Here is a 19510-nt window from a genome sequence, read left to right on the forward strand (position 1 = left end):
CTCCTTATACTTCTTCTGGCGCAAGCCTCCTATCATTTTCATCACCCTCCTCTGGACCGCTTCAAGTCTTCTTATGTCCTTCACCAGATATGGTCTCCAAAACTGAACACAATAGTCCAAGTGGGGCATCACCAATAACCTGTAAGGGGGCATCAACACCTTCTTCCTTCTACTGGCTACGCCTCTCTTTATACAGCCCAGCATCCTTCTGGCAGCAGCCACTGCCTTGTCATACTGTTTTTTCACCTTTAGATCGTTGGACACTATCACCCCAAGGTCCCCTTCCCCATCTGTGCACATCAGCTTCTCACCTCCCAGCATATATGGTTCCTTCCGATTATTAATCCCCAAATGCATTACTCTGCATTTCATTTTAGTTGCCAGGCATTAGACCATTCCTCTAACTTTTGCAGTTCTTTTTTCATATTTTTCACTCCCTCTTCGGTGTGTACTCTGTTACTAATCTTGGTAACATCTGCAAAAAGGCACACTTTTCCTTCTAACCCTTCAGCAATGTCACTCAAACATATTGAACAGGATCAGCCCCAGCACCGAACCCTGAGGGACTCCACTTTCCTTCCTCCGAGTGACTTCCATTAACCACCACCCTCTGGCGTCTGTCCGACAGCCAGTTTCTAACCCAGTTCACCACTTTGGGTCCTAACTTTAGCCCTTCAAGTTTGTTCAAGAGCCTCCTATGAGGAACCTTCCTGAAATCTAAGTAAATCACATCTAACATATATCTTCGATCCAGCTCTCCGGACACCCAATCAAAAAATTCAATCAGGTTCGTTTGGCACAATTTACCTTTTGTAAACCCATGTTGCCTCGGATCATGTAACCCATTAGATTCAAGGAAGTACACTATCCTGTCTTTCGGCAACACTTCCATTATTTTTCCTACAATTGAAGTGAGGCTCACCGGCCTGGGGAACCTCGTTAGAAAAATTTAAAGGCTGTTTAAAAAGTTTCCTTTATAAGGATGCATTTGAAGCATAGACAAGACAATCAGTTTGTGTAAAACCTTATCTTATATTCTAATCAACTAATTCTAATCAGTCCTTACTTATAGGACTCAATCTTCCTCTTATTCTTCTTTTCATTTCTCTCTTTATGTTTATTTTCTTTTTTAATTCAATCTTCCTTTTCATTCTTTGCCCCCTAATGTGTTACTCGTATATGTCCTCTTTCTACTTTAATAATTGTAGTTCACCCCCCTTTCCTTTTGTGTCTGTATTGAATTTTGTATGTATATATTACTTGGTAATAAATTGTTGTAAAGTTTATCCCCTATTTTAATCTGTAATACGCTTTGAAATATTTGACATTGCACACACATCAAATTTTAGTAAAACTTGAAAACTTGAAACTTTGCCTGTTCCTGATTTGCGATTTCACTTATCTGCAATTAGAATGTTCAAGTGCTGATTTAGGACAATTTTTTTCATTTATGTTTTGATTATAAGCTCCATAGTTGTTGGTGTTCTGTTATAGAATTTTCCTCCTTAAGCCACAGGCCCTAAGGCCCTAAGGCAGGTGAGATACAATAATTGTACTAATGCAGACTAGCTGTTGGTAAATGACCCCAGACTTCCCAGTGTTTTTCCAGTGTTTTCCTTTCTACTACTCTCTTTGTTTCTTTTTCCCACCTATAGATGGCCAGATCACAGCAGTCAAAAAAGTTGTATAGTGGAGCTGATAGGAAGAAAAAGAAAGTGAAAGCCTAGTATTTTCTGCAGCTGATGAACTGACTGCACAACATGTGTTAATTATACATGCCATTTTATGCATATAAATAGGATCTTATATAATTATCATATAAACTTGCATGTAGGATGCAAAATATTTCACCATTTCTAAGGTCAAAAATCAGATGGGTGGCCAATACACAAGTCTACTGGCCTTACCCACCCCCCTACCCACTCATGGTAGTTTCAGTATCTTCCCTTCACATTCCTGATCCTGCAGGGTCTCCACTGATCCTGCTGGCAACAGCCACAAGCACAGTATCCTTCTCCCTTCCCCACACCATTTTTTTCATCTATACCTATTCCTGGAACTCCCATGATGCATTTCCTTTTGAAAAGAGCTCATAGCCTGACAGTACGTCTGAGCACGTGCCTGTATGGAAAGGGCCACAGTGGTGCTGACACTGCTTTGCAGCACCAGGAAAAGGTATGAAAGCAATAGTGAAGGGAAGGGTGGGCATAATATTGCCAGTGGCATCGGGGTAGTCTCTTGGGGGAAAGGGAAGAGGAGATGCTGGAAATGGCAGGGGAGAGTTGAGAAGGGAAGGAAGAGCACAACCCAGTAGTATAGCGAGAGAGGGAAGCACCCGGGGCTTCACTGTGCCATGCACCCTTCCCACTCTTCCCTGCCACTCGAGTGCCCCACCCTCCACATACCTCTTGAAATGTTCACCGGCATGAGAAGCATCTTTCACCTCCTGCTTCCACCAGCCTCGGCTCGAGTGCCCCACCCTCCACATACCTCTTGAAATGTTCACTGGCATGAGTAGCATCTTCCACCTCCTGCTTCCACCAGCCTTGGCTCCTTTCTGATATCACGTCCTGGGCCTGCTACCAGGAAGTGATGTCAGAAGGGAGCCGAGAAATGCAAGAGATGAAAGATGCTGCTCGCACAGGCAAACATTTCAAGAGGTACATTGTGGGGCGGAGAGGAGGATCCAGCAGCACTGGGACCCCCACTGAGACAGTGGCTGGGTGGGGGACCCCCCCCACCAAGACAGCGGCAGGGTGGTCCACCCCCTACCCTACCCACCCCTTGCTACATCACTGGTATAATCTATTTGAAAGTCATCACAAGGCTATAGAAATTAAGGGGGAACATAGTGATGTGTCCTATGCCTGTGAGTAAAAGGTTATGCCTAAAACTACATATCATGCAAACTAGTGAATAATTGTATACAGGGGAGGAGTTTAGGTAGAGTGTAATTAGAATTTTTATTTATGTGTTCACAGTGGCGTACCTAGGGGGGAGGTCCGGCCCAGGTGCACGCCCCAAGGGGGTGCACAGGAGAGAGCTGGACGGGGGACCCGCAAAGTTAAATACATCTCGAGCCGCGAGGCTCGTCTTCTATTCCTACCTGCCCTGCCACTCACATATAGCCGATTGGAAGTCTTCCCCGATGTCAGCGCTGACGTCGGAGGGAGGGCTTAAGCAAAGCCTGCCTTCCGATGTCAGCGCTGACATCGGAGAATACTTCTGGTCGGCTATTTGTGTGCGGCAGGGCAGGAAAGAAACAGAAGACAAGCCTCGCGGCTCGAGCTCCGTTTTGCTGAGAAAGTTGCAAAGATGGGCTGGGAGGCAAACACGGAACACAAAACGGGGGAGGGAGTGCGTTTTGGACATAAGGCATGAACTTGGGAGAGAGGAAGGAAGGGAAAGAGATGCTGAGGTGGGGGATGGAATGGGTTTTTGGACACAGAAGGCATGGGAGAGAAGACGGGAGGGAAAGAGATGCTGAGGTGGGGAAGGGAATGGGTTTTTGGACACAGAAGGCATGGACTTGGGAGAGAGGAAGGGAGGGAAAGAGATGCTGAGGTGGGGAGGGAATAGGTTTTTGGACACAGAAGGCATGGACTTGGGAGAGAGGAAGGGAGGGAATGAGATGCTGAGGTGGGGGAGGGAATGGGTTTTTGGACACAGAAGGCATGGACTTGGGAGAGGGAAAGAGATGGTTGTGTACATGGGGAATAGAAGAAAGGAGAATTTTTGATCATAAGGAGTGAGTGAGGTACAGATAGTGGCATACCAAGGTAGGGGGGTGGTGGAGTCAGTACGCCCCGGGTTTATGTCTCAAGGGGGTGCACAGCTGGCCACCTTCCAGTGTTCTCCCTAGGCCGGCAAACTGCGGCTCTTTAGCCACTTGAGTGCCACCGCCGCCATCGGGAACAGGCCGGCGCCGAGTTCTCCCTGCTTTTCCCTGTGGGGCTGACCAACTCTCACCACCCGCGTCAATTCTGCCATCGGAGAGGACATTCTGAGCCAGCCAATCGCTGCCTGGCTGGCCTAGAACGTCCTCTCCGACGTTAGAATTAACGTCGGGTGGCGAGAGTTGGTCAGCCCCGTGGGGAAAAGCAAGGCGAACTTGGCACCAGCCTGTTCCCGATGGCGGCAGTGGCAGCCTATTCCCCAGTGGTGGTGGCATAGGGGAGGGCAGGGAGAAAGAAAGAAAGGGGGGACAGGGAGCCAGAAAGAAAGAAAGGGGGCAGGGTGAAACAAAGAAAAATGGGGCACGGAGAGAGAGAGAGAAAGACAGACATACAGAACGAAAGAGGGTATGGAGAGAGAAAGAAAGAAGGGGGCAGGGTGAAATAAAGAAAGAAATGGGGCATAGAGAGAGAGAGAAAAACAGACATACAGAAAGAAAGGGGGTATGGAGAGAGAGAGAAAAAAAGAAGGGACAGGGTGAAACAAAGAAAAAGTTTGGGGAGGGAATGAGGTCTGGAGGAGAGGAAGCATACAGGAGGCTGAAAGAAGAAATATTGCACAGTCAGAAGAATAAAGTGCAACCAGAGACTGATGAAATTACCAAAGATAGGAAAAATGATTTTATTTCCAATTTAGTGATCAAAATGTGTCTGCTTTGAGAATTTATATATGCTGTCTATATTTTGCACTATGGCCCCCTTTTACTAAACCGCAATAGCGTTTTTTAGCGCAGGGAGCCTATGAGCATTGAGAGCAGCATGGGGCATTCAGCGCAGCTCCCTGTGCTAAAAACCGCTATCGCGTTTTAGTAAAAAGTGAGGGGGAATATTTGTCTATTTTTGTATAGTTGTCACTGAGGTGGCATTGCATAAAGTCATCTGCCTTGACCTCTTTGAAAACCCGCGGAATATAAATGATAATTAACATTTTCTCTGCGCACAGCGTGCTTTGTGTTTTTAAAATTTTATTGTTGGTAGATCATTTTGACTTGGCCACAAAGGTAAGGGGGAGGGAGGGAGGGGAGCTGCTGAAAGACATCTAGTATTCCTTGCAGGGACTGTGCAGGGAATTATTTTTGTAAAATCATGTTTTGTTATGTGACTGGCATTATTTAGACTTTAATTTCTATGAATGAATAGAATGAAAATGATTTCAATTACTTGCTTGTTTTTATGTGCGTGCGCTGAAGGAAAGTGGAGAGAGAGTGGGCTGAGGATGCTGAAGGGAAATGGGGAAGAGAGAGTGGGGAGAAGACACTGATTTATAAATTGACAATTGTACAGAATATTATTTCTTTTTATACTTTAATATAAACAATTCAAGGCTTGTGTGGATGGAATCAGGTGGTTTGTGGGGATGGGGACCGAGCTTACGGGGATTAGTCCAATAAAATGGTATTTTTTTATTTCTCATTATTTGTTTTATTTTTATTTGTTAATTTGTAAAGTGGTGATTGTTATGTATCAGTTTTTTCAAATTTACATTTACTGTCTTTATATTTTGCACTGTATTAGAGGACATGTGTTACTGTTTTTGTGGTGTTGCATTATATCCAGGGTCTGGTTTCTTGGCGGTTCAGTTTAACTTTTGTCTACATATTTCTATTTTTAGTTTGTGATTATTTCATATTGGGTGAGGGTGTATCTCTGTTCTGTGTGTATGAAAAGAACATAGTTTTCAGTTGGCATTGACTACAGGATCAATTGACTGTGCGGGATCTGGCTTGTTTAGTTTTACAATGTATGTGTTGGTGTTCTAGTGCTCACTGAAGTGTTTAAGATGCTGCCTTTTCCTAGGTACACTCTTGTTGTGCGATATGTGGATTGTTACTAAAAATCATATTTTTCATATAGATGGGGGGGGGGGGGGTCAAAAAATGTTGGGCCCCGGGTGCCACATACCCTAGGTACGCCATTGTGTGTTCAAATATATTTTATTGAGCTCAACAAGAAAACAAGCAAATACACAGGGTGAATCAAAAACAAGCTCAAGTTACAGCAAAATCCCCACAACACCACCCCCCCTATCCAACCACCCAGCCCCCAAACAATCCCCCCACCTCCCGTTCCTCCTTACACTTACAACCCCTAAAATGAACTATAGTACAGTACAAAAATACTTAGACTTACATAATATATAAGAACAAGATATCAGCAGTTAAGCAAATTGCTTCGAGCCAAGGGAGTCATGGTGGTCCAAAAGGGTTCACAAGTGCGCTGAAAAGAGCGCCCTGGGAGGGAGGAAAAGTCCAGCACATCCCATCGTTCCCATATCAGGAGAGTAATCATCCGGCATCGCCAAAGAGAGTAGTCCAGCGCCTCCCCCTCAAGCCATTTAAGTAAGATACATTTCAAGGCAAGGAGGACTGTCCACTTGAGGAAGGCAGCAGCCCCCCTTTTACAGGGGGAATAATGGGGGACAGCTCGAAAGAGAAACAAGGGAGAACGTTGAATAATAATGTTCCAAATACGCTCCACAAAGAGAAATATGGCATCCCAAAGGAGCGAACAGGGCAGGTCCAGAACATGTGTCCCAAGCCCGCCTCAGGGGTCCGACATCTAAGACAAGCTACTGATTCATGAAACCCAGAAAGGTAAGCTCTCCTAGGAGAAGTGTACAAACGGAGGACCAGCTTATATTGTTCCCAAAAAGTAGTATATTTACGAAAAGCAGGCAGATTGCAGACAGCTTGTAAAATCACATCTTCAGGTAATTCTACAGCAAGGTCCCAAGCCCAGGCATCCCTTAATCTAGAATGGTCAAACAAGGGGGACTCATCTTTCAAGTGACGATAATGGAATTTGAGAGGAACAGGAAGCTGGGAGCCAATGGTAAAGGCCATGGATAACAACTCTTGACAAGAAGTTGTTAAAGAACCAGAGGGTAGAGAATTAAGGTAATGTTGAATTTGCATATAAGCAAATTGAGAGAAAGACCAGAATAAAATCCAAATTCAGAAATGAGGTATAACGCCATCGGCAAGGAATCTTCAGGCCTAGTAAGAATCAGAAACATATCATCAATGAAGGCCAAAGTCTTCAATTCTACCCCATCAACTATAAGGCCCTGCATCTCTCCAAACCTACCAAGAGTGCAGAGTAAAGGTTCCAAAGAAAGGAGAAAGAGTAAAGGCGAGAGGGGCACCCCTGTCGAGTGCCCCTAAGAATAGGAAAGGAGTCCGTACACGTCCCATTAACCAGCAAAGAGGCCCTCGGATTAGAGTACAAAGAACAAACTGCATTAAGATAGAAGCCTCCTCCAGCCCAACATATTTGAGGGTGCGAAACAAAAAGGACCAATGGACACTATCAAAGGCCTTAGAGGCATCCAAGCTGACAAGCAAAGCTGGAATACGGTGATATTGACAGTGAGCTAATGCAAAGAGGACCTTACGGACATTAGACGGATTGGCGACCATGGACAAATCCTACTTGGTCCTCGTGAATAAGCATGGGGAGATGAGGAGCAAGACGATCGGCTAACAGACGAAATAGAAGCTTAAGATCAACATTAATCAAAGAGATAGGGCGATAAGAACTGGGAGCCTCTTTACCAGGTTTCAGCAATAAAGTAATAAGCGCCTCATTAGCATAATGAGGAAATGAGCCTCGAGTAATAGCTGCGTTGAAATAAGCCAGCAAAGGACCACAAAGACGAGAGGAAAGAATGCGGTAAAATTCCCCTGAAAAACCATCCGGGCCCGGGGCCTTACCGAAGCGAAGAGCTTTAATAGCAGATTCTAATTCCACCGTCCAGAAGGGACTATTGAGAGAAGACACGACATCCTCTGGGAGGCGAGGGAGTCCAGAAGACTGGAGATAGTCCGCCAACAATTCCGGAGAAGCATCATCAGGAGCTCCATACAACTGCTGAAAAAAATCAAATAAGACCCCCAGAAACTTCTGACGTATGGGTCACCCTACCCCCACCCGGGGCCCGGAGAATCAAAATTGGTTTCCTATTGGTCTCAGCTTGCACTAATCGCACCATAAGGCGCCCTGGCTTATTACCAAAGCGGTGGAAGCAATGTTTGTGATAGGCCACCCATTTCTGAGAATGCGAGTGAATAAGCGTATTGAGAGCATCCTGGGTAGACAAATAACGTTCCCGAGTTTCCCTCAACGGAGCCGAGTGGAATGATCGCTTAGCAACACGAAAGGCCCGTTCCAAGGTGATAGTTCCTCTATGGAGACACTTATTTCTTGCGCACAAGAAAGAAATAATGACCCCGAATCACCATCTTAGCCTCCCAGAACAAAATGGGATCATCCATATGAGGAGCAATATTGGTGGAATAATCATCCCACTGGGTCTGCAAAAAAAAGTTTGAAAATCCACATCCTGAGCAAGATAGAATGGAAAGCGCCAAGGCGGTGAGCGGAAATAGACGGCTTCCAAATGAACATCTACCCATATCGGGGTATGATCTAAAATATTCAAAGGGCCAATCTCTGCTGATACAATGGAAGGAAAATGCCGAGGACATAAAAATATGATCAATCCGAGACCAAGTATTGTGAGCCCGAGAAAGATGAGTGTAGTCTCGAACCTCAGGATGGAAAAGGCACCAAGGGTCCACCACAGAAAGAGTATCACAAAAATTTGAAAGGAGATGACCTTGGGCCCCCAAAGAAGTAGAGAAAGTACCTGACTTATCAGAGGCAGGATCTAAAACCAAATTAAAATCTCCTAAGAGAAGAAGCAGGTCCCCAGAGTAATGAGAGCAAAGCTGAGTCAGCTTCTGCAGAAAAGAAGAATCCCACGAGTTGACCACTAGTAGAAGGTAGCACTGGTCACCCAACGTCAGGCGCAAAAGAAGATATCTACCATCAGTAGCTTTATCAAGGACCTGAACTCCAAGCGGTGAAGATTTGCAGACCAACAAGGCAATGCCACCATGATGGCCCAGTGAAGAAGCAAAATAGACCTCCCCCTCCCAAGAGCGACACAACTTAAGATGTTCTGCGTCCATTAAACGAGACTCTTGTAAACAGGCAATATCCGAACAATATCGCTGTAAAGCTGCTAAAATTTTAGACCGCTTAACCAGTGAAGTTATGCCCCCTACATTCCAAGAGGTAAGTCTAAAAGGAGTTCTCAGGTTGGAAAATCAGGGAAAATATGGAAAAAAGAATGCAGAAAAGAGACAGAACAGTAACCCCAGGAGCCCAGCCTCCAGCCGGGTAATACGTCCATGTAAAATGTACAACCAAAAAAGTATTTAAAACAGTTCAATATACCAAGAAGCCAAACACTAGAACTAAAGGAGGACTGCCCACCCCCCACCCAGCATCCCAACCTACCAACCCATCCCCCACAATACTACCCCCCCCAAACCTATACTTTGGAAACTCGCTCCGCACCAAAGTAGCACGAAGTGAGGGAGTCACTACATCGTGAACGGGGCCCCCAGTTCCTCCCACCCAACACACACAGTGTAAGTAAATACAAAAACAGCAATAGCAATTCCCCAACACTTTAGTAACACACCACACTGAAAACACCCAGCTGGCCCCCCTCCTTGTCACAAAGGAACATAGGGGGGCGCCCAAAAAATAGAAAAAGGCATTCCCAATGCCTTAAATGCAGCCAAAAGCCACTGTCGGTAATCAAGTCAGGCCAACCCATACTGAATCTAAGCAGACCCACACAAAGCACCAAGCATATAGAGCCCAAAGCACAGCTGGGGAGATAAAGACAAAGGAACCAAAAGCTATATACTTAAAAGCAACCAAAATCCAAACAAACCACTGTCACTCCCCACCCCTACATACATACCAGTAATGCCAAAAAGAAATATACCCTGAAGAGACCCAAGATAGACTACAAACACACAAGACACACACATACGCCCTCCCCCTCTCCCCCCCCAGCATACAAGCCACCAGATCCAGGAAGAGGTATAACCCAAAAAGACCCAAACTAGAGTAAACACACACAAATTTCTATTTATAAGAACTGCCGCTGCTGAGTCAGAACAGTACCTAATCCATCATGCCAAGCAGTCCTCTCAAGCAGTGGCCCTCTGGTCAAAGACCAGCACCCTAACTGAGAGTAGCCCTACCTGCGTATGTTCTGGTTCAGCAGGAACTTGTCTAACTATGTCTTGAATCCCTGGAGGGTGTTTTCCCCTATGACAGACTCCGGAAGAGCGTTCCAGTTTTCTACCACTCTCTGGGTGAAGAAGAACTTCCTTATGTTCGTACAGAATCTATCCCCTTTCAATTTTGCGGAGTGCCCTCTCGTTTTCCCTACCTTGGAGAGGGTAAACAACCTGTCCTTATCTACTAAGTCTATTCCCTTCAGTACCTTGCATGTTTCGATCATATCCCCTCTCAATCTCCTCTGTTCTAAGGAGAAAAGGCCCAGTTACTCTAATCTTTCACTGTATGGAAACTCCTTCGGCCCCTTAACCATCTTAGTCACTCTTCTCTGTATATATTTTATAAAATATGCTTATTTGCAGAAAAAGCTTCTGCTAGTATTTACATTTCTCTTGAGCAGGCATGTTTCTACTTTGAATGCAGACATTGTTGTTAGATATTCACAAATATGTGATCATGAAGCTCATTTTCAAAAAAGAAAAAACATCCAAGAAATGGCAAATGGATTTTCTCTTCAAACCCTTCCAATTTGTTGTTTTCAAAACCTATTTTCTACACTAATTTTAATGCTGTTCATCTGCAGTGTGTATAAATCTCAAGGGGCGTGTTAGAGCCAAGAACTGGGCAGGAATAGGATGAGTTTATGAGGGACATTTTTAAGCAATAATTGAACATTTTAGAATATATCCAGGGCGCAATTTGTAAATCATTCCCTGTTTATTTAATTGCTGTAAACCGAGTCGAGCCTTCTCAGAATGATGACTCGGTATACAAAGTTAAGCTTTAGTTTAGTTTAGTTTGGGGGCTAGACCCGTTTTAATAACAAGTGCCAAAAAGGTGACCAAACTGACCAGATGACCACTGGAGGGATGTAAGCATCACCCCCTGTACTCCCCCAGTGGTCACTGACCCTCCCACCCCCAAAAGAAATGAATAAAACAGTACATACCTGCCTATATGACAGCTTCAGATGTTATGGCCAGAACTATTAAAGTATAAAACAGGTTCCTGGAGTAGCCTAGAGTGCAGTGTAGTGAACCACAGAGATGGGGACTCTGGCCCATACCCCACTCTACTACAATTATGGTGGAATATATGAGCCTTCCACAACCCACCTAAATCCAATTGTTCCAACATATAGGTGACATCTGCAGGTATAAAGTACAGTTAGGCCCAGTATGTTATGGGTGGGTTTTGGAAGGCTCACCATACATTATAAGGGGGTTATGTTGATATATACCTGGGACTTTTTTTATGTGAAATTTACTGCAGTGCCCCCTAGGATTCCCCACTGCTCTGCTAGGATATCTTTGTAGCCAGTCTACTAAAAATTCTGGCCCCTCCTATATTCCAATGGCTTGTTTTGTACAATTTTCTTTAGGAATTTTTTTTTTAATATATATATATATATAATGGTTCAAAAAGAAAGATAGATGCACTGAGGACAAGTGGCCATTTTGTAACCCAAAAGATGGATGTTTTCTTGTTTTGAAAATGGTTATTATTTGCTATTGGATTTTTCTGCATGTTCCGCAAAATGTCTAACTCAGATATAGAAATCAAATCGAAAATGCCCCTTCACCTCTGTCAAAAGTTAACTAAAGTCACCAGAAACAGTAAATTAGGTTTTAATTAATTCTGTTAGAGCAAGCAATTTGTAATATCCTTCATTTTTATGAGAAAAAAAACCCCAAGATACAGATGTTCAAACATGTAACTTTTTCAGACTGTTTATGGACCTATGTCATGAAAAATTGGCCATTAACATTTTGGATTTGCTACTTTAATCACATTTTTCTAGAAATGGTCACTTATTTTATAGTCATATATATGGGGCCGCTGAAAAGTTCTCAGCCCAACCAAGAAGAGAATGATGTGGAGCCAGGAAACCTACAAGTTATTCCACACTTTTGATACTTTTCATATCATTGAAACAAAATGTGTCAAGAATAACTTGTAAATTTCTTGGCTCAACATCATTCTCTTCTTGGTTGGGCTGAGAACTTTTCAGTGGCCCCTAGTAGGTGCCTTTGTGTCTATATATCATAGTGCCAAAATAGGCATCTTCTTCCCAGTTAAATCTGGCACATACCTGTAGTTATAAACCTACTACTACTATTTATAATTTCTATAGCACTGAAAGGCTTACAATCTAATTTGGAAAGACAGGATATATAGGGCTGGGACGTTTCTTAGAGAGAATGATAGGATAGACATAGGTGAGTGGGAGTTAGGAGTTTAAAGCAGCTGTGAAAAAATGGGATTTTAGCTTGGATTGAATACTGCTAGAGACGGAGCTTGATGTGTTGACTCGGGCAGTCTGTTCCAGACATACAGCTCAGCAAGATAGAAGGGACAGAGTCTGGAGATGGCAGTGGAGGAGAAGGGTACAGATAAGAGGGCCTTACCCAATACACAGAGGGAGGTGAGATATTTGGGGTTGCAGAGTGGATGGACTTGTAAGTCAGTAAAAATAGTTTTAACAGTATACAGAAATGGATGGGGAGCCACTGAAGTGACTTGAGGAGAGAGGTAACGTAAGTATGGTGACTCTGGTGGAATATGTCGTGCAGCAGAATTTTGAATAGATTGAAGGGGGGGAAGAGATGGTTGAGTGGAAAACCTGAGAAAAGCAAATTGCAGTAGTCTAAGCAAGAGGTGATAAGAGTGTGGATCAGGGTTTTGGTTGTATGCTCGGAAAGGAGCTGCTGGATTTTGGTAATATTATAGAGGAAGCAGCAACAGGATTTAGCAGTTTGTTGGATCTCTGAGTGGAGAAGGAGAGAGGAGTCAAAGATGACCCCGAGGTTGCAATCTGATAGGACAAGGAAGAGGAGCGTGTTGTCCAGAGACAGAGAACAGGAATAGTAGGGATGTGGGTTTAGGTAGAAATATAAGGAGCTTGGTCTTATCCATATCTAATCTAATCTTTAGTCTTATATACCGATTCATCCCTACAAGAGGGCTTGACTCAGTTAACAACATTTTAATAAAATATACAAGAGATTAGAGAAAAAAACTTAAACTTTTATGCCTGAAATTTTATTTTATAGTTGTTAGTTTGAAGAGGAAGAGCCATTAATACATTTCTGAAATATGTATGTCTTCAATACTTTAAGGAAAGTTGATAGATGAGGGAGAACTATAGAAGGAAGGTCATTCCAAATTTTTACAAACAAAAAGGAAAAAGTTCAACAGAAATTGGCCATAGTATTTATTCTCTTTACAAGTGGGAAAGCCAAGTTTAAATTTCTGAGAACTCCTAAAGTTAGAGTTTTCATGAATTAAACGAAACAGACCAAAGGAAAGAAAATCCTATGTAGGATTTTAAAAATTACAGTTGCACACTTAAATTGGATTCTCCAATAGACAGGAAGCCAGTGAGACATCCAGGTGGCAATATTGGACAGGCAGGTTGAGATTTGTGCCTAGATTTCTGTAGAGATGTCTGGTGTGAAGGGGTAGATCTGGCAGTCATCAGCATAGAGATGATATTGGAAGTTATTGGAGGAGATCAATGCACCGAGGAAGTAAGTATATATGGAGAAAAGCAGAGGGTCCAAGACAGAGCCTTGAGGTACACTAATAAAGAGTGGGATAGCAGTGTAGGATCCACATATGCAAACAGTGAAAGTGTGTTGGGAGAGCTGGGAAGAAAACCAGGAGACAGCAGAATCCTGGAATCCCAGCAAGGGCAGCTTATCGAGGAGTAGGTGGTGATCAACAGCATCAAAGTCAACAGATAGATTGAGAAGGATGAGGACAGAGTACAGAATCTCGCCAGGAACAGGTCATAAGAGACTTTAGTAAGGGTAATTTCTGTGGAATGGAGTGATTCAAGTGGATCAAGAATAGCTTGAGATGAAAGGAAGTCCAGGCAACGGGATGAACACATTCAAGTTGCTTGGAGAAGAAGAGGAAGAGGGAGATAGGGTAATAGTTGGAGGGGGCTATGGGATCTAGTGAGGGTTTTTTGAGGAGAGGTGAGACTACGGCATGTATGCAGACATCAGAACAGTTGCAGTGGAGAATGATAAGTTGAGGATGTGACAGATAGGAGGGATGACAATGAGAGAGAAAGCACTGAGTAAGTTGATGGGAATTTGGTCAGAGGAGTAGGTAGTGGGCTTGCAGGAGAAGGGAAGATGTGCAGTTTCTTCTTCAATGATTTATGAAAAGGAGGAAAAGATAGCAGGAGTTGGAGTGGCTCACAGAGTGGATAGCTGGAAATAGAGATGGGAGGGAGGTGACCTGGTTGAGAATGCAAGGTGAATCTTGTGAATCTTGTCATAGAAAAACTCTGCCATCATTTGGGTGGAAAGTGAAGGGGGATTAGAGTAGACAGTTGATTATGCCAAAGAGATGGTGAGCCTTAAACAGATGGAGACCCTTAAAATATGCAAAAACAGTATGCGCTGAGGATACTGGGTTGATGCTGTTTATTTAATGAGCACCAAATCAGTAGTATTGTTATTGTTTTGCACTGGTGTGTTTTCTTGGTGTCTACCAGTTAGTCTAAAAGGGAAGCCCAAATATAAACAGGCTTCACTGGTTTCCCCTCTAGTAGAGGGCTATAAATAGTCTCCCTAGCAGGAATCATAATATCCCTCTGACCTGGAGTATCCTGCATGGTTTGATAGACAGAAACAGATATCCTACCTGTGAAACTTTCTCTGTTGCAGTTGTCTTCCTTGCAACACTTATTGTACATCATATTTTGAAATCTATCATTACCGCCATGTAAAATCGTGTCACAGATATTGGGGTCATACTTCATACACCCTTTGAACATTGACAAACGCGAATCATTTTCTATGAAAGTAAGAAGATATTAATAAGAATTACACATAGAGAAATTCTGAAGATATATGAACAGAGGTCAGCATTTCATCTTGCGGGGATCTTTAGTTGAGTCTATAACATTTATATTTGAGGATTTTATTTTTTTTTTTTTTAACAAGGCAGAAAACTGGAACCAATCAGTAATGGAATGGCCTCTGATCTATCAGCATCTCCCTGGAAAGACAGAACTCACCTATTGTGGTGTTTTCTCTTCTGCTAACACAAACTGCCTCATCTTCTTTGCACTTAACAGAGGCTCCTGAGCATGAACCACCATGAATGTTCAGGCAATGCTCACAATTCAGACAGAGTCCTGAGGAAAGGGAGAAACCACGTGATATACACACTACTGAATTTCTGTCATAGTTCTTTTTCCTCCTTGTTTGCATATCTACTATAGCTCTATCTCTTCTCCCCATCTTACTTTTGTCACTTTGTTCTCTCTCATTCATCCTATTCTTCTTCCATGTCCCCACACCTTGTTTCCTGTACCCTGCTGTTTAGTGTTCTACCACAGATGTTGTTGAGGGCTTTGCAGGTTACTCAAAATGCTGCAATGCGAGTCATTAGGGATTATCAAAGATGGAGCATATAAGTCCCTTGCAATCTAAGCTTCATTGATTGCCAGCTGTTTTGTTTTACATTTTGTCCTACATGAACATTGTGTTCTCATTGTAGAGTATGGGGCAAATTCTTTAAACGGCGTCCTGACTGTAGGCAGCGGTAGATGTCCTATTGTTGTCTAAGCAGCCAATCAGGGCACATGTTTTCCAAACACCCCCCCCCCCCCCAAGGAAGGCTGCCTATACTATAGGCATCTTTTGAGGGTGCAGGGAGGCACCTAGGGATGCTTAAGCTCACCCAAGGCTGGGAATGGGCATAATTATGCCCGGAAGTGGCCTTGGGCGAGCTTAAGCAGCCCTAGGTATCTTAAGCACCTGACATGTAGGCCAACATACCCTAACATACCCTAACAACACCCTCCCAACACTCACCCGACATTACTTAACACTCACCTGACATTCCCTAACACCCAACTGACACTCCCCAACATTTCTCAACACCCACATGACATTCACATGACATTTCCCAACACCCACCGACAGTCCCTCACACCCCAACACTCCCCCCCCCCAACATCTTCTGACCCCTGAAACCTTTAGAAGATGACCGGCAAAAGTGATGCACATTCCTTCCTACTGACAGACCTGCCTCTTCCAAAATGTTGGGCCTTCCCTTTCCCATGGGTTGGGCATGTGTCCTTAGCGCACATGCGATTCTGTGTAGGACACCGATGTGCAATTCTCAGTCGCTTCTTAGGTGCTTGCAGAAACAGGCGTCCTATACAGTATTTCCCCCTAAATGTCTTTTGGAGATTCCCTCATTTCAAGAAATTCATTTTTGGCCGGTCTATCTATGTGGAATGAATTGCCTTTGCTGTGAAGGATGCGATGATTATGGAGGAAGGGGGTGACAAAGAGGAAAGAAGGGAGAGGAGAAGGAGAGGAAATACTGTGTACAATGGGGGGGGAGAGGGGAGAGAGAGAAAGAGAGAAAAGATTATAAAGAAGGGAGGGAGAGGCGGGGAGAGGAAGAAAAATGTTGCATCCAGTTGGGGAGAGGGAAGGAAGGAAGGAAGGAAGAGCAATGAAAGGAGAGGAAAAGGAGATGCTAGGCCATGGGGAGGGAAGGAAGGAAGGATGAACAGGGAATGGAGAGGAAAAAGAGATGCTAGGTCAAGGGGAGGGAGGGAGGGAAGGAAGAACAGGGAAGGGAGAGGAAAAAGAGATGCCAGGCCATGGAGAAGGAAGGGAGGAGAGGAGATGGGGAGAGGGAGGGAAGGAAGGAAGAGCAGGGAAAGGAGAGGAAAAGGAGATGCTAGGCCATGGGGAGGGAAGGAAGGAATGAAGAACAGGGAAGGGAGAGGAAAAAGAGATGCCAGGCCATGGGGAGGGAGGGAAGGAAGCAAGAACTGATGCCAGGCCATGGGGAAGGAAGGAAGGGAGAAGAGGAGAGAGATGCCAGGGCATGGGGGGTAGGGGAGTGAAGGAGATAGATGCTAGACCAGAGGGAAAGGAAGGACAGGAGATGCCAGAGTAGGAAGGGGAAGATGGAAGGGAAGGAGAGAGATGCCAAGGCATGGGGGTGGGGGATGGAAGGAGCTTAAGCATGCCACACCATGGGGTCGGGTGGGTTGGAAATGAAGGAAAGGAGAAGAGATGCCATAGCAATGGAGAGGAGGTGAAGCAGTGGCATACCTAGCATATGTGACACCCGGGGCCCATCATTTTTTGACCCCCCCCTCCCCCCATGTATATGAAAAATATGATTTTTAGTAACAATCCATATATCGCACAAGAGTGTACCTAGGAAAAGGCAGCATTTTAAACACTGCAGTGAACATTAGAACACCAACACATACATTTTAAAACTAAACAAGCCTGATCCCGCACAGTCAATTGATCCTGCATTCAATGCCAACTGAAAACTATGTTCTTTTCATACACACAGAACAGAGATACACCCTCGCCCAATATGGAATAATCACAAAATAAATATAGAAATATGTAGACAAAAGTTAAACTGAACCACCAAGAAACCAGACTCTGCATAGAATGCAACACCACAACACCACGAAAACAGTAACACATGTCCTCTAATATTGTGCAAAATATAAAGACAGTAGATGTAAATTCAAAAAAACTGATACATAGTCACCACTTTACAAATTACCAAATAAAAATAAAACAAATAATGAGAAATAAGAAAATACCATTTTATTAGACTAATCCCCATAAGCTTGGTCCCCATCCCCGCAAACCACCTGATTCCATCCACACAAGCCTTGAATTGTTTTATATTGAACTTATTATATTAAAGTATAAAAAGAATCAATATAGGGGGGTGCTGTTGAGCCCGACTAAGATGGTCGTCTGAGCACTCAGCTCTGGCAACCCTTACTATTTTCTTTATCTTTTGCTGCACTCTACTCGATTTCGACTCCTGAATTCTACACTAACTACTATATAAACGATGGCTACAGCCAAAACGGGCAAAAGACATAAGCCCGAACCTCAATCACCGGCAAAAGGATCGACATCAGAGAAACCAGAGAAACCTGAAGCTCCTTCCATGATGGACCTCTGAGAAGCTATTAAAATGGTCCAGGACATAATGACAGACACCAAAGATGCCGTGTCTGAAATAAAAGATGAATTAGCCACGATCCACACAGATCTCACTACTTTCAAGTCCAAAGTCGCCGACTTGGAAATTAAAGCGGCAACTGCAGAGATCAACATGAAGGCGCTGCAGAGCCACGTGAAACGCATGCTGGCAATCGAAAAGGAGCTGGAAGATGCGAGTAACCGTTCTCGGCGGAACAATGTACGTCTTTTGGGGGTCCTGGAGGGTCAGGAGGGAAATAATATGATTGCCTTCCTAGAGACTTTCATCCCTACTCTACTGGATTTTCACTTTAAGAAGGACTTTGAAATTGAACGAGCGCATAGATCGCCATCTTCGCGCCAACCTCATGATCGGCACCCGAGACCCATCGTACTCAAAATCCTCCACTACCCTCAAGTACTAGAAATTATGCAAAAAGCACAATCCCTCGCACCTCTCACTCATGAGGGCAACAAGATTCTTTTCCTTCCGGACCTGCACAAAACAACGGTAAAAGCTCGATAACAACTTCTCGCCTTCCGCCCGCAACTGAAGAAAATGTGTGCCCGCTTCAGCATCTATCTGGCACGGATGCGGATCACCTATATGAATCAAACTAGAGACTTCACAGATCCAGAGCTTCTAGCCTCGTACATCGAAGACAAATCTCCGACCCCGATCGACTCAGTCTGACCTTTTCCACTTCTTCTCCATCTGACTCTTCAATGCAAACAGCTAAAAATTACCAAGTGTGACTATTCTGCCATTGTGCACGTCAGCTTAATCACAATCAAAACTGATTCCTTTTCTTTCCTCGATTGTTTCTATATCCTTCTCACTCTTATTTACTAACTGTTTCCCCATTGATTGATTGTGTACTGTGCTGTTTATTCTACATTCATTAGTCATGCTTTATCGCTCTTTTGGCCTGTTTGTGTTGTGGGATCACCTTCCACTCAGCCATTGTTTGCTCAGTTGTTTACTTTAAACCTCACCACTTGACTCCGTTGAACTTGTTGCTTGTTATACCTAATTGAGTGTGTAGTAGGAGCTACTTTATTACAATCTTTTTTTTTTTGTTAGGTTGCTGGTATGCTGCTTTTTCACTCGACGGTCTGGTTTTTTTGCTCTCCAGCCACCCATAGTTCCTGCCTATTGCTGCTTTTTTGCAGTCAGCTTTTCTCATTTGTTCTTAATATATCTTATTACTTCTGTAGTGTTTTACCTCTCATGATGTATACAGCATTCACCTTCCGTTCGACTGATTTAATTAATGATGTTTGTTTAACCCTAATAATGTTTATTTTTTCAGGTATACCATTGTACATTCAGATCAGTTTTCAATCCTTGAAATGTCCCTCTCCATACCTTCACTTAATGTCAATGGTCTTAACAATATAATTAAGAAGCGCAAGATCCTATCTTATATAGATGATCTCAAA

The 19510-nt window shown here is 43.7% G+C and overlaps 1 protein-coding gene across 1 annotated transcript in view; it reads right to left on the bottom strand.

The window, feature by feature from the left end:
• LOC117368931 (phospholipase A2 inhibitor and Ly6/PLAUR domain-containing protein-like) overlaps nucleotides 1-19510 on the bottom strand; it is an 84806-nt gene that overhangs the window by 57118 nt on the left and 8178 nt on the right. Inside the window, exons 2-3 of the mRNA XM_033962715.1 lie at nucleotides 15094-15213; nucleotides 14718-14870 (exon numbers count right to left, since the gene is read on the bottom strand). Coding sequence (XP_033818606.1) covers nucleotides 14718-14870; nucleotides 15094-15213 — 273 coding nt within the window. The remainder of the gene's footprint in view (nucleotides 1-14717; nucleotides 14871-15093; nucleotides 15214-19510) is intronic.

This window comes from Geotrypetes seraphini, chromosome 11 (assembly GCF_902459505.1).
Source record: "Geotrypetes seraphini chromosome 11, aGeoSer1.1, whole genome shotgun sequence".
Taxonomy (NCBI): domain Eukaryota; kingdom Metazoa; phylum Chordata; class Amphibia; order Gymnophiona; family Dermophiidae; genus Geotrypetes; species Geotrypetes seraphini.